At 38.4% G+C, this 15,504-nt stretch overlaps 1 protein-coding gene across 2 annotated transcripts in view; it reads right to left on the reverse strand.

Annotated features, from left to right (window-relative positions):
• The window catches only part of DHX40 (DEAH-box helicase 40), a 45,418-nt gene extending 30,701 nt beyond the window's left edge, over positions 1-14,717 (reverse strand). Inside the window, exons 1-7 of one of the 2 annotated variants that reach the window (XM_065909673.1) lie at positions 14,590-14,717; positions 13,511-13,678; positions 11,981-12,126; positions 10,441-10,560; positions 10,011-10,238; positions 9,712-9,778; positions 8,643-8,774 (exon numbers count right to left, since the gene is read on the reverse strand). In XM_065909673.1, coding sequence (XP_065765745.1) covers positions 8,643-8,774; positions 9,712-9,778; positions 10,011-10,238; positions 10,441-10,560; positions 11,981-12,126; positions 13,511-13,678; positions 14,590-14,641 — 913 coding nt within the window. In that variant the 5' untranslated portion in view covers positions 14,642-14,717. Of the gene's footprint in view, positions 1-8,642; positions 8,775-9,711; positions 9,779-10,010; positions 10,239-10,440; positions 10,561-11,980; positions 12,127-13,510; positions 13,679-14,529 lie in introns of both variants that reach the window. The other variant, XM_065909672.1, reaches the window with a different exon arrangement.
• Between the last annotated feature and the right edge of the window lie 787 nt (positions 14,718-15,504).

Consider the following 15,504-nt stretch of genomic DNA (forward strand, 5'->3'; position numbering starts at 1 on the left):
CAATGCTAAGTTTTCAAATGAGTGGTCATGGTGGGATGAAGGAAAAGGTCACTAAAGCTCGAGGGGTTAAGCAAGAGATTTGGGTAGATTGTCTATTTCAGTGATCTCCACAAATTAGGAGTGGTCACTCCAAAGAGTACACAAGTCAATCTACTGGGATATGAAAAGAAATTATCAGCATATGTATTTATATTTGTATATATAAATTTGTATTTGTATCTGTATATATATATATATATATTTCAACATATATATTTATACTGAAGTATATACATATACTGTAAAAAGAAAAAAAAATTTAAAGGCATGGTTGCATTTGATTTCCACAAGATATACCCACATTCATTTAGAAAAATTTTTTTACTTGAGCAACTTCAAGTTGTTCTCTCCTCAGCAGTCAAGGAAATCTTAACTAAACCTATCTTTAAATAAAGTACAAAATGTGTTTCCAAATAAAATCTTACAAAGATTCAGGTATTCCCAATATATAAAACAGACCAAAGTTGAACTCTCACAAACGAGAAAAGGAATGACACAGACAAGCAGTTTTAAAATCATGTACTAGGCCAACCATCTCATTTTATGGAGAACTAAAGAGAAGTCAAGTGGCTTGCCCAAGATCCACATATAGACAGGCAAGTTTAAAACCAAGTCAAGTATTACTGCTCTTCTACATCATCCTGAAATTAACTTAAGTTAAAAAAGTGCTAGAAAGGCAACTTACAGATAAGTGATAAAAATTATTTTTTAGGTGTTTCTTAGATTTAGGCAGCTCATTTCTTCTAGATAGTTCAAATGAGTCATACACTACCCAGTATTTCACATTATATGTTAACACATTTATCTGCTGTCTATGTCTTCTACTATAATGTAGCTCTGTAAGAACAAGGACTTTCTCTTATTCAAGACATACCACTCCCCTCCCACCCCAGTACCTAAAATGCCTGGACCACAGAAAGTGCTCAATAAAGTTCAATGAATTGATAAATTTTAAAATGCATGGTATAAATAATAGAGATCCTTCTACTTTTAAAGTTTCACATTACCATAAAAGTTTGCATAAATTAGAAATGTCCATTCTGAACATATTTATGATCAACTCTGTTTTTCAATTAACTCATTTCTAAAAGTACCTAATTTTAGTCTTGAATTCAAGCAAGATTTCAGTTTATCACTGTTCACTAGTCAATTAAAAAGTTCTTAACCTGCTATTTTGACAAGACTCACGTTTGTTTCACATTTACATTTCACCCATATACTTTAACACCATATTCCATAAGTATACACATATGCCAATTTCATGTCTCTTTGTAAAGGTTCGGGGGAAAAGTTAAATACATATATCCTAAAGCACATTCTCAGTTTCCACAAAGAAAAGGGGAAACAATACTTTCACTGCGTGCAAGCTTAGTTCCTCAATAGTGTCTGAGTCTTTAATACCCCATGAACTGTAGCCCACCAGACTCCTCTGTTCATGGAATTTTTCAGGCAAGAATACCAGAGTGGGTTGCCATGCCCTCCTCCAGGGGATTTTCCCAACCCAGGGATCAAATCTGCATTTCTTGCACCTCTCACACTGGCTCTTTACCATGTCTCCTCCACCTGGCTATTTACCACTGAGCCACCAGGTAAGCCCACCTAATAACATACCAGGATGTAAGTTAACAGGCGAGGAGGGAGGACTGGCAAAAAGGCAGAAAGATGTTCCAAAATCTACCAAGAAATAAAGATAATAAGGCTAGACCACTTCACACTCTTTAACATTCCTAAGATACATGTATGTTCCACATTATATGTTAAGGCCAACTGAAACATCCTCATAAAATTTGTTTCAAATTGTTTCTAAAGCAGAAACATGTTTAAAAGAGAATGTGTGTGTGTGTGTGAGATAAGAGAAACAAGAGAGAAAATGTGTATAAAAGGAACACAGAGCTATAAACAGAAACTGTAATCAAAGGGGTTAAAATGATTCTGGAACAAAATAAAAGTAGTACAACACTGTTCAGCTCAAACTCTACCCCCACTGGAAGTCATTTTTGGGTGCATCAAAAGTATCTTGAGAATCCTCACTAACACAGCTGAAAATCAAACTTCTGACACAGAGAAAAGGCTTGAGATAATCAGTAAATGCAGTTGAAAAGATAAAGTAACTGGAAGGAAGCTAAAATATATGGAAGAGAGGCAATCCAACATGATAATTAAAATTGCAGATCAAAAGATTAACCACTTTATCATGGTTTTGGTGGTGGTTACACAGATATGTGTGCGTGTGTACTCAATTGCTAGGTCGTGTCTGACTCTTTGCAACCCCATCAGCTGCAGCCTCCAGACTCCTCTGTCCATGGGACTTTCCAGGCAGAAGTACCGGAGTGGGTGCCGTTTTCTCCTCCAGGGGGTCTTCCCGACCCAGGGGCTGAACCCACGTCTCCTGCACGTTTTGCACTGGCAGGTGGATTCTTTGCCACTGAGCCACCTAGGAAGCCCCTACACAGATATGCACATTTCTCAAAACTCATGAAACTGTATACTTAAAACAGGCATAGTTTATTGTATGAAAAGTTGATTTTTTTTAAAAAGCACATAAAATTCCAGGAAATTTTTACTATAAAACACCCAATACCAAAAAATATTCTAAATGAAACTATTGAACTTTAAGGATAAAAATAGGAAATTCCAAGCAATCAGACAGATAAAACAAATCACTTACAAGGAGGGGGAAAAAAATCACGTTGGCCTCAGACTTCTCCGCAGCAACACTCAATGTCAGAAGACAACTGGACAACGTCTGTCTATCAAGTTCTAAGGAAAAGAAAGTGTAACCCAAGAACATAAAACCCAGCCAAGATGTAGCTCAAGTATAAAGGCAAAAGCCTGATATTCTTAAACAAAAGAACTACAAAAAAACAAAAACAAAAACAGCCAGGATCCCTTCTATTAAAAAGAAGAAAAAAAAAAAAAAAAGGTTAAAATCTACCAAATCTACCCAATCTAAAATCAATCGAAAGTAGTTTAGGAATGGAAAAATCATGGTAAAAGGATTGATGATAAACACTGGATACATCTGAACAATGTAAAAATAACCGACAAAAATCAGAAGGGGAGGATATAGAAGAATATAAGTACTTAAGTCTTCATCTTTCAAATCATGCAATAGATAAGATCTCCAATCAAATATTGTCTAATTTTAGCATATGTGCTGCCAAAGTAAGCACCAAATATAGTCTAGAAGGAAGATATTAACTTCAGCTTAATATTTTTCATTTTTTTAAACTGAGAGCAATCTTTTATTATAAAATATTATCTCATGGTAAAGATTTACTTGAAGTTAAAAGTTAACAATTCCTTCAAGTAAATTCAAGCAAAATTACTTTCTAAAAAAGCAACTAATAGCATAATCTCACTCTTGAAAAGTATTTCTTTCAGCCTACCTAGTTACTTATCCTTCTATATGTACACATGTACACACACACATACACAGAGATCTGAATAATGTTCTTTCTAATGTTAAAGATGGTTATTTCTGGATGGAGTTTGAGGTGATTTCTTTAAGTTTACCTTTGTAATTTTGTACACTGCTTGAATTCGTTATAATCAAACTGTATCATTTTCCCTCAATTGAGTAATTTTTCTTTAAGAGAGACACCATCTAGGTTAATTCTGCATAGTGGAAAATGCATTTTTTTGGTACTTTTCTGTACTTTTAAAACTTCTACAAAGGGCAGAAAAGAAAAACAAAGGAGCATATGTAAAATCAACCCATTTTTCTTAAAAAAAAAAAAAATCTAAACAATAAAACATATCTAAATGTATAAATAAAAAGGTCAGAACAATATACCTCAAGATATTAATAGTGATTATCACTTAATCATGTTAGTGGCACCTAAGTTTATTTTTCTTGCTTTGATGATTTTCTGTTTTAAAAAAGTATGTATTTCTTTCTAAGATAAGATAAAATTTTTCATTTGGGGAGAAAACACATAGACTAAAAGATTTTATGTGAAACTCACTAGCCTTATTCCCCCACATCTTTAATCTTAACATTTAAGGAAACTATCCTAGACAGTTGGTACTCGACATATTGAAAGTAGTATCTTTGTTTTGTAAGCAGAAGAGAAAAAACTATTTTGGGATGTATGCGATAATCTAAATGAGCAGTTTCTCCTCTTTTAAAATGTTGTACACCGTCCCAAGGTAAAACTCCTCTCCTTTTCTCATCTATTGCGGAAACACATGTATTGTTAGATCCTCCACTACTGAATAAATAACCAGTAATCAAATGTAGATTCACCATGTGACCTCAGGAACAGCACTTAGCATCTATCTGTAAGATAAAGAAATCTGATTATGCATATATATATACATATATATATATACGGGTATATGTGCATTTTTCTAGAAAAACAGCCATGGCTTTTATTACTTAAAAAAAAAATCTAAGATTCCCACCCTCCACAAAAGGTTTCTGCACTGAATTAGAGAATTACTTCAGTGCTAAAAATGCCTAATTCAATGCAAATAATTGTCACTTATGAAGCAACAAGTATACTTCAGTTCATAAATTTTAGTAGGGGTTTAGCTTTCCCTACCTGGAGAAGGAAATGGCAACCCACTCCAGTACTCTTGCCTGGAAAATTCCATGGACTGAGGTGCCTGGTGGGCTATAGTCCATGGGGTCGCAAAGAGTCGGACACGACTGAGCAACTTCACTTAGCTTTCCCTAAATGCACAACAAACATGTAGGAATGCAAGACCTGAACAAACAGGAGGAAGTAAAAAGAGAGAAAAGGTTTGAGAGAGAATCAAGAGAATATCAACAGAATATCAAGCAGAAAGTGAAAAACCTGGAACTCAATTTAACAAACATTTAGTTAGGACTTTTTCAACACACAGTACTTGTCCTCAGGAAGTTCACAATCTCATAGAGGGGATGAAACAATCGCAACACAAGTTAAATGTGTTAAATGCCACAAGAGGTACAATAAAACACAATGAGGTTCAAGCAAAGAAGAGATAAAAGCCAGCTGTGAGGAGGGAAAGCAGGAAGGCTTTTTATGGAGTTGGCTGCACTTGTGAAACAAAATAGCAGAATTTCGAACAGTGAGGGGGGAGAATAAAAGGGAAAGAAGGAGTTCAAGTTCAGGAAGGAGCAAACACTGAATCACAAAAATGTTGCCAGAGGAAAAGAAATCAAAAATAGCTCTTACATTTTGAGCCTGAGTGAACATCACAAGGGGTGGGGGTCAGGGGGAGTTCAGCCCAGTGAGCAGGGTCCTATGACCTGGTAGTAGAAGGAACACCTCAGCACCTCTTCACATTTGACAGATGAGAATTTTTTATGTCAAGCAGGGAGATATTTAAAGGTGTCACTTTAAAATAGCCACACTCACGGCTAGCTCAGAAGTTAAGAGCAAATATAAAATATCCACCTCATAATGTCTACCTCATCACTAAACCTATGGAAACCCCTCACTCCAGGCTACAGGCAGGAAACCCTTCTTCCCTCTCCTCACTCCCAAATGCAAACTTTCTGTTCCTCAGGCTAATAGGAAATAAAGGAAATAACATGGTATTAAGGTCTCTCCCCACAACCCAAAGTAGCAATAACAAAGAAACCAAGCGCTATGTTGTATTTACTAGGCTTATAAAGAAAGCCTTAGGTCCCAGGAACCTGCTACTGTCTCTCTACTTCATCAAACTCCATCTCACCCATTACTCAGTACCTCATTGGTTCCATCTGAATGCCTCTCTGCACTGTCATAAACTGCTACAATAAATATGGTTATGATCATAATGGATCACCAGCTCACCTTACAGTGCCCTGCAACCAGAAGGGGAACTAAAATAAATAAACAAAACCCTTCAGTAATGGCTCTACTCAAACCCAATTTCACATCTTTACCACTTACCTACATACGCCAACTGGAATCAAGATTGCCAGGAGAGAAATATCAATAACCTCAGATATGCAGATGACACCACCCTGATGGCAGAGAGCAAAGAAGAACTAAAGAGCCTCTTGATGAAAGTGAAAGAGGAGAGTGAAAAAGTTGGCTTAAAGCTCAATATTCAGAAAACTAAGATCATGGCATCTGGTCCCATCACTTCATGGGAAATAGATGGGGAAACAATGGAAACAGTGACTTTATTTTTGGGGGCGCCAAAATCACTGCAGATGGTGACTGTAGCCATGAAATTAAAAGACGCTTGCTCCTAGGAAGAAAGGCTCTGACCAACCTAGACAGCATATTAAAAAGCAGACACATTACTTTACCAACAAAGGTCTAGTCAAAGCTATGGTTTTTCCAGTAGTCATGTATGGATGTGAGAGTTGGGCCATAAAGATAGCTGAGTGCTGAAGAATTGATGCTTTTGAACTGTGGTGTTGGAGAAGACTCTTGAGAGTCCCTTGGACTGCAAGGAGGTCCAATCAGTCACTGATTTTCTAAAGGAAATCAGTCTTGAATATTCATTGGAAGTACTGATGCTGAAGCTCCAATACCCCAGCCACCTGATGGGAAGAACTGACTCACTGGAAAAGACCCTGATGCTGGGGAAGATTGAAGGCAGGAGGTGAAGGGAACAACAGAGGATGAGACGGTTGGATGGCATCACTGACACGATGGACATGAGTTTGAGTATACTCCGGGAGTTGGTGATAAAGCCAGGGAAGCCTGGAGTGCTGTAGTTCACGGGGTCGCAAAGAGTTGGACACGACTGAGCAACTGAAGTGAACTGATATACACCAACAAAGAAAATCACATACACTGGGATTTAAGGCTGAAAGCTGGCTAAAGTCATATTGGAAGGAAAATGAACGCCAAGTTATTAAGCTGGCATTTTAATTCAGTTGGCAATAGGAAATGACTGGAGGTACTGAACAGGAGACCGACACAATCAGAGCTGTGCTTTTGGATGATTATATTTACCACAGCAGGTAGGATGGCAAATTAAATCAGGGAAAATCAGTTAGCTGGATATGTTAACAACCCAGGAAAGCAAACTGAGGATCCTAATTCTAATGGCAATGAGGGAAAAAAGAAGAAAAACGAAGGCTCTGGAGAAGATAAAGGCAAAAGAAAACCTGTAGGAGTTGCCACGTGCTTGGACTGTATGATCTAGGAGATGATGAACACATCAGAAAGCGTTGTGAGACCCAAGAGGCCTAGAGAGCAGGAGACTGAACTACAGACAGCTTTCAGGAGTCATCACAAAGAAGTGACAGGTGAATCCTAGAAGCCAACGTCTCCAAAACAGAGAATTCTAAGAAAATAGCAAGCTAAGGAAGAAACCTCAGAAAATAGTCATATTCAGAGGGGAACAAAAGCCAGGGAGGGTGGTAAGGCAACAGACTTATGCAAATAGTGGTCAGAAGAACCAAATGACTATCCTACACAACAGCATTTAAGGAGACTTATTACTAACTCAAAATCAAAATACAAACTGATAGAAAAATGCCACGAGATTTGAGGAACAGGTCACTAGCAAGCTTTAATAGTATAAAAACTGAATCTCGGGAAGATAAGCACGAAGCAATGGCAGATAAAGAACAATTATTTTCAATGTGGCAGTAAGATGGAAAGAATGAACTTCTTTACTTTATACGGAAGTATGTATGTATGTATTATTAACAATTAACACAAAGCAACTATACCAGGTTTTGAATTATCTTATCAATTACAAAGTAAATTATAAAAGAATTAGTAGCTAGAATCTCCAAAATAAATGAGAATCTTAAACACCTAACAATGACCCTACGAATTCCTTTGAAGATGTAATAATCTAAAATAGATGTCAATGTTGAGTGTGAGGGCCCAATACCATCACAAAAGGAATTTCTAAAATGGTATGTCTATGGTTATTTACCAACACATACATTTCTGAACTGCTTTTGTTAATATACAGATAAGAACCACCTACTCAATGAAAACAAAACTACACATAAAATATAAAAACATTCAAATGCTTTTTTGCATTACATAAATGTTAATCCCAAAGTCCAAATAGGAGACTACAGATTAACTTCCCTTTCGTATTATAAGTCAAATTCCATAATACAATAGCTATACAAAACAAATCCAAAACCTCATTCAGTAACATTTATGATGAACAAATAGAATGATCAGAGTTAGAATTTGCTCTCTGAACTTAAAAAAGAACTACATCATACTTGAAAAGTAGACTAGTATGCGTGGCTACATAAAAAGAAAATAATCCACTCTCTCTGTTATGTCTGGATATATAAGATTCCTAGAAATTCTGTGGCAGTGGCAAATTAGATTTGACTTATGGTACTACTATCAAGGAATTATAGCCCTCATTTCAAAAAACTAATAACAATATTTTTGTTTTGCTGGGAGAGGACACAGCTCTCTCTTAACAACAGTAAGGGGGATAGATGACCAAAGTCTTGGAAAAGTGAATGTGAAAAGGCTTCAATATGTCTCTCAAGGGATGCAGGATGGTTCTCCAAACACTACTTCTTGATCTGGGCTGTTGGTTACAAAGGTGAGTTCACTTTGTGAAATTCTTTGACCTAAACACTTACTGTCTGCACACTGTATCTGTAAACATGTGATTATCCAATAGATTATTCAATATAAAGTTCTTTACAAATCAAATTTTCTGTTCTAGTGAGGAATTACCTGTTGTCATAGATCCATAACAGGGCAATATTAACAAGCCATCTAGAGTGGTATCTTGGACATCATAATCATAATCAACAGATTCTGCCATCTGAAAAAGTAACTCACAACTTTTTTCTATTTCAAACTGACCTGAAATGAGGGGAGAAAATAATGTCAGCAACTGAACAGCAAAATTATTTAAGAATGAAAAAGAAAAACCCTTCTAGATTTATGTTAGCTTTGCATATTTTAAATATCTCATTTGATCTAAAGTAGATGAACATAAGTTGTAGCCAATCCCAACATAAAATTAAAAATACAAGAAATACCAGTTTCCAAGGAATTTAAATCTCTAAAGAAATAAAAACATTTACAGTCATCAAGTCTTTCATCTTGCTAACATGGTATTTGAAGAAGAGTCAATAAAGTTAATCATTACCATAGGGGATACTGCATTTGATGTTAAAAATACTTAAAATTCCTTAAAAAGGCTAAGAGAATGTTACAATGTCTCACTTCTGACATTAGTACAGGCAGTGTAGGAGGTGAGCCATGAAATGACTCAGATCTGTTAGCAGAATGCTGCCACTTGAAGAATCACACCAGTCTGAGATTTAACTATTCTATTTTTGATCCAAAAAAGCATGCCTATGAGACACGGATTCCACACCCTATGCACTGCTACCACACAGTACCATCCCACCACTCAAAGAAGAAAGCAGCCAGCAGGATGTCTTTTGAAATAATGAAATTAGTCATTCAGATCCAGGACTGTTTAGTGGTTAACAGTTCTATGCACGGTAATAAAAATATTAATATTTTACCATTTAGTGTCTTCCTACTAAAAGGTCAGTGTATTTTACATATGTTTACTAAGGGCAGTGTAGAATTATCTTACATATCTTTGTGGTTTTCAGGGCAGTGTAGAATTATCTTACATATCTTATAATAGATACAACATCTACAAGTACTCAGATAACCATAAAAGGCTAGGATAAAATGAGTAGAGCCTAGATTTTCCAACAAAAGTACACAGTAGTGTGGTGCTACATCCCCCTCGCTTTTAAACCTGGTACTGAATGCTCACCAGTCAGAAAAACCAAGATGTCTCCAGCCATTTCATTCAAATGGATATCCATTGTCACTTTCACAATCTAGGGCAAGAAACACAAGCATAAAATGCTAGTAGAGATAAAGTCCCCACCACCACCACCACCACCACCACCACCTCCCTCAGGTCCACAGAAAAATTAAATCTGATTCTCAAAAGTCCTCGGACCTATGAAGGCTGCTGCTAAAATACTAGAGAAAAAATGAAATATCAAACTACTCAGTCAACTAGAATCACAGATACAGAAAAGACATAAAAAGGATGCCAAGTAATACCGCTTGAATGTATGCAGTATTTTCTCTATCTCGTGGACCAATCAAATTGCAGAATTTTTCTCTGACTGGATAAAGCCTTCCGGGTATATCAAATATTGGACAATTTCCAAAGAATGCAGAGAGCTTGGCTAATTCCATTGTTGCTGACATCACTACGACCTTTAAATGCTCCTTCCTGTTGGGAGACTTCTCCTGAAATAGCTTCTTCAATAAACCAAATAAGATGTCCTGAAAGAAAAGTAAATTTCTAATAAGTCACAAGTGTACATAACAACCAACTTATTTTAAATATTTTTCTCTCCTTAATCAAAGGATTCATATTTTAATCGACTAAAATGTAAGGAAGGGAAGGCAATTCACTGTATAGTACAAAGTTACCCCCAAAGAAATAAAACTATCTAATAAATAAGCAATAAAGTTAAATACTCACTGTAGTTAGAGTTCTCTCATGGGCTTCATCCAAAATAATGACACTGAACTTGGTAAGATTTGGATCTCCCAGAATATGTTTCAGTAAACATCCATCAGTCATGTATTTGATTGCTGTTTCCTAATGTTCAAACAGCAGAGTATATTAACATACACATAAAAATAAAAATCACAGAAATGCACTCCTGTTTCGCAAATTAAATTTTTCTCCTCAAATGTACAGACATCAAGGGATCAAATTAATCTGACTAAATAAGAGAGTACATAAAATAGCCTACAAATATATTTTAATAACATGGATGGTAAATTATTAAACTTGTGACCTACACAGGCAGGAAAACTAAGGGGAATGTTCTGGGATAAAGCAACAATGGGAAATACAACGAAGTCAGTGGAAAGTGGTTAAGACAACGCAGCGACCTCTGGTGAGCAAGCTGCGGGAAACAATAATGACATGGGATTCGTCCCCCTGTCTCAGCTGCTATTTTAGAGAATTTAGGGAAAAAAAGGAAGGCGGCACCATTCTCATGCTACTCCTCCCTGACCATTTTCCTATTACAAAAATAGGATCAGCCGACTAGCGTTAAAAGAAGGTGAGAAAAGGAGTCAGCGACCCGAGCTATCCGTAAAACAAGGCAAGGAGAAAACAAAAATCCCAGCAGGGACCACCAGGAATGCAAAGACAGTAGTTTGGGGAGTTATTCTGTGCCACTATTGCTAGCCATTCCTATTAGGGACCATAAGCAAATCAGGGGTTATTTTGCATCTGGTTCAGAATTTCAGAAATCCTGAGGGGATATAAATTGTGACTGTGAACTATTACCATGAATACTGAAGATACTCAACAAATATTTGCTCAAGAAGTTTGTTAACTGTCATTTTTCCACTGACTTCAAGAATTCAACCATATAATGCGGATGAATCTTGAAAACATTAGCTAAATGAAATAAGCCACACGAAGGACACAATATTGCATGATCCCACGTGTTAAGTATATAGAAATGCATAGAGATGTAAAGCAGAAAAGATGGTACCAGGGACTTCTGGAGGTGGGGGAGATGGGAATGTGGAGATACAGCACTGTTGTTTGGGATGGTGAAAATATTCAGAAAATATAGAAAGTGGTAACGGCTACAAAACACTATGAATGTACTTAATGCCACTGCATGTTTACCTAAATGTGATCTGAAAATACTAAAAATGGTAAACCTTATTTTATGTATATACTACTACATTAAAATGTCTTTTCAAAGAACACAAATGTAAGTTACATGTCAAGAACTGTTACAGCTAAAATACACAAGGGAATCCTATGAAAAAATCAACATAACTGTCACAAAACTAATTGAGAAGGGAGAAAAGGAGAAAAGGGAAGGCACCCAGGACAAGACATTAATAACGGGCAATACAAATTAATTCTAATCTGAGGCTTTGTTTCTTTAAAATGCAAATGAAATTTTGAAGTCAAAATCTTCCATAACTTTTCCCACTCTTTCTATAACTTTACACTACTTAACTAAACACAAACAGAACTTTGGTACCTTAGAGCTGCAATCATCAAAACGAACTTGGTATCCTACTTTGGATCCCAATGTGCATTTCATTTCTTCAGCAACCCTCTGAGCAACAGATATGGCAGCTACTTTTCGTGGTTGGGTCACACCAATCATACCATGTTGTGAAAACCCTACCAAATCCAGAGGTAAAAAACACAAAAATGTTAACCACTGATTCCCATTAAACTGTTTCTGCTCAATCGATACAAACTGTTCAAGAGTTTCTAAAAGAAAACTCTGTAAAATTAACAACACATTGTCTTACATTTGCACCATGGAAATTTAAGTATTAATTGAAAATAAGAGTATACGTGAATAACCATACACATATAATTAATAACCATTCTCACATACATAATACATATTAACAACCATTTAAATGTACATATTTTAATTAGATTTTTTCCAACTTCAGTCTTAAGATTTACTCTAAAGAGTAAGTCAAGAATTTTTAACCCCTAGGAAGACGTAAAATTCCACATACTTCCTAAAATAGATTTACTTTTTCCACAGAAGCTTAAATATACCACTTTTCATAGGTTCTACCATTTTAGTATCTCTGAAAGCAAAATGCATCTTATACCTGATGGTATTTTTTCCTTTACTACTAGGATGTAAAATAGTGGTATGTCTTAACAGCATCTTTCTAAAAAAAATTATTTATTTATTTTTGGTTGTGCTGAGTCTTCATTGCTGCGTGGCTTTTCTCTAGTTTTCAGCGACAGGGACTCATCTCCAGTTGCAGTATATGGGCTTCTCGTTTCAAGCTCTAGGGTGTGAGGGCTTCAGGAGTCGTGGCTCCTGGGCTCTAGGGCAAGGGTTCAATAGTTGTGGCACATGGGCTTAGCTGTTCCACTGCATGTGGGATCTTCCCAGACCAGGGATCCAATCCATGTCTCTTGTTTGGCAGGCAGCTTCTTTACCACTGAGCCACCAGGGAAACCCAACAGATAGCATCTTAAAAGACCTGATTTATCAGAGTAAGTTAATATGTAAGCTAAGAAATTTTTATTAATATCCAACATAATTTTGCTGTATACCAACCTAATGATATAAAGTTTTACCATATTGAAAGGAAAGATACTGTAAGGGTAATTTGTTAGCTGGCTTGGTGTTGGGAAAATCAAGGAATAGACAGTTATCTGATATCACTCTGGAAAAAGAACCCAGAAATAGTAATGTCAGCAACAGATATCAATATATCCCTTCCCCTGAAAATCATTTCAATACCCAACATTCAACAGTCTACTGCAAGACAACATACTCTACAGCAGAGAATCAATACCTACCTATAATTCTATTTGGAATTATTATGGTAACTGAAAATGCCATTTCAACTAATTCCTGAATCTGAAATAAGACTATAGAAAAAAGCGAAATATACAAGAACAGTGTGCCAAGAGAAGAATCGGACTGTAAAACAAATGATAGGCATTTATGTAATACAGAAGTCCTATTAGCTTTTAAAAGCATATTTTTTTAAATGCTCCCAATATTATCCCAGAATAAAATTACCTGCTTCATATAGATATTTTGGGAGTTGAGTTGTTTTACCACTTCCTGTATTTCCAGTAACAATAAGGAATGAATTGTCCTTCACAGCTTGAATAAGCTTTTTTCTTTGTTTCTGAATGGGAAAAGTTGGAGTAGTTCCTCCCTCCTGTGATGTGCATCCTTTCTCTTCTGTAATGACAGGGCGGGGTGGGGGGGGGGGGCAGGCGGGATGTACAACTAAAAGGCCTGTAAAGATATCTCAATTTCCCAAAACTGAAAAAGAAAATGACAATAGAATTTTAGGGTTGGAAAGAATCAACCCATGACTTCTCGGTGAAATCCCTTACATCCCATTTGCGAGCGAGTGTTTCTAAGTTCAGAGCAACTTTTTAGTGAGATCAACTTGAGCATTTCTTAATGCATGACTCAAAGTATCTGACAAAGTAAGCCTAGCACAAGGCAATATATTTGCAGGTATACCTATCTAGAAGCACAAAACCCAATTTTTTTAGACCCCAAAACTGGAATAGGGCAGAAAAACTCTCAGCTGAATGAAAAGCCACCTGTATTTGCTTCTGATTCACGGTTCAAGTTAGGTCCCCGTTCAGAGTGACTGATATCCCAGAAGGCCAAGTGGTGGGTAACCATGGAAACTGGCTCCTGGAAACTGGCTCCCTTTATACCGTACCCAAAGGCAGGCTGGCGGCCCGGCGGAGGGGCGGAGGGGTGGGAGGGGGAACGGGTGGGTAGAGAACAAAGGCTTTCTGAGCCTATTTAAGAGCAGGACGCGTCCCGGCGCTGGGGTGCACTTTTTGCCCCCCAGCAGGGTTTTCGCCCAACTTAGGTCTGGGACCGCCCCTCTCCAGTCCAAAGTGGCTCTCTGGACGCAAAGTTCTCCTCCGGCGTGGAGGGTGACAGGAAGGCTGCAGCCTGCAGCCTCCTCTTCTCCGCCTGTCTCAGGCGGACTTTCATCCCCCCCACCCCCGCAAAGCCCCGTGCTACCACTCCCGCTGGCCTCCGCGGACTCCCGCGGACCGCACCTCTATCCGCGACGGAACCTGCCGAAGGCCGCTCTTCCTGGAGGTCTCTCGAACGCTCACCTTCCTCCTGCCGCCTTGGCGCCCTGCCCGCGACGGCGGGAAACCGGGACATAGACCTGGCCCCGAGCGGAGGTGAGCACGTCCACCGGTCCTGGGGAGATGGGCGGGGAGAGGCGAAGACGCGCCCTGATGACGTCGCGGTGTTTACTTCCGCGCGTGCGACTCGGAGGAGGGGAGGGGGAGCCGCCCGATGACGTGGCGCGAGGAGCCCGCCCGCCCGGGCGCCCAGCGGAGCGCTGTCCCCCGGGTGTTTCCCGCCCACCGCCGCAAGCCAACCCCGCTCCCGGTCTAGGGTATCCGCTTGTGCGCAAAAGGGCCGGGAGACGCCTTTTTTAAATCAGTGGTCGCTGCAGACGCATCCAACCTTCACACATCTAACGTGATGTGACCCTTTGTCAGGAGCTGAAATCTTTCCTAGCGTTCGGCATTCCACAATATTCTCACGTTCAGTGAAAGTCGCTCAGTGGTGTCCGACTCTTTGCGACCCCAGGGACTATACAGGCCATGGAATTCTCCAGGCCAGGATACTGGACTGGCTAGCCGTTCCCTTCTCCAGGGGAATCTTCCCAATCCAGGGATCGAACCCAGGTCTCCCGCATTGCGGGCGGATCCTTTACGAACTGAGCCACAATTGCTCGTCCTGAAATGTCTTGCAAAGGCACACGGGTTATGAGTGGCACGCCTGAACTTCTTGTTCTGTAGTGTCAAAAATTAGGCTCCCCACGCTGTTCATCGCGGACCCTGTGAACATACATAGGACCCCGCATGTTAAATTATATTTACATGTGTATTTCCTTCTCCTTTCCCCCAGCTAGACGCAGGGCAGCAGCTTTAGAAAACTGTGATACACTCGACCCAGCAAAGTGTTTCAAAGTGGGCTGTCAATATTTTTTGAAATTGCTGGATGGTTGGATG

Source organism: Muntiacus reevesi, chromosome 18 (assembly GCF_963930625.1).
Source record: "Muntiacus reevesi chromosome 18, mMunRee1.1, whole genome shotgun sequence".
In the NCBI taxonomy this organism is placed as follows: domain Eukaryota; kingdom Metazoa; phylum Chordata; class Mammalia; order Artiodactyla; family Cervidae; genus Muntiacus; species Muntiacus reevesi.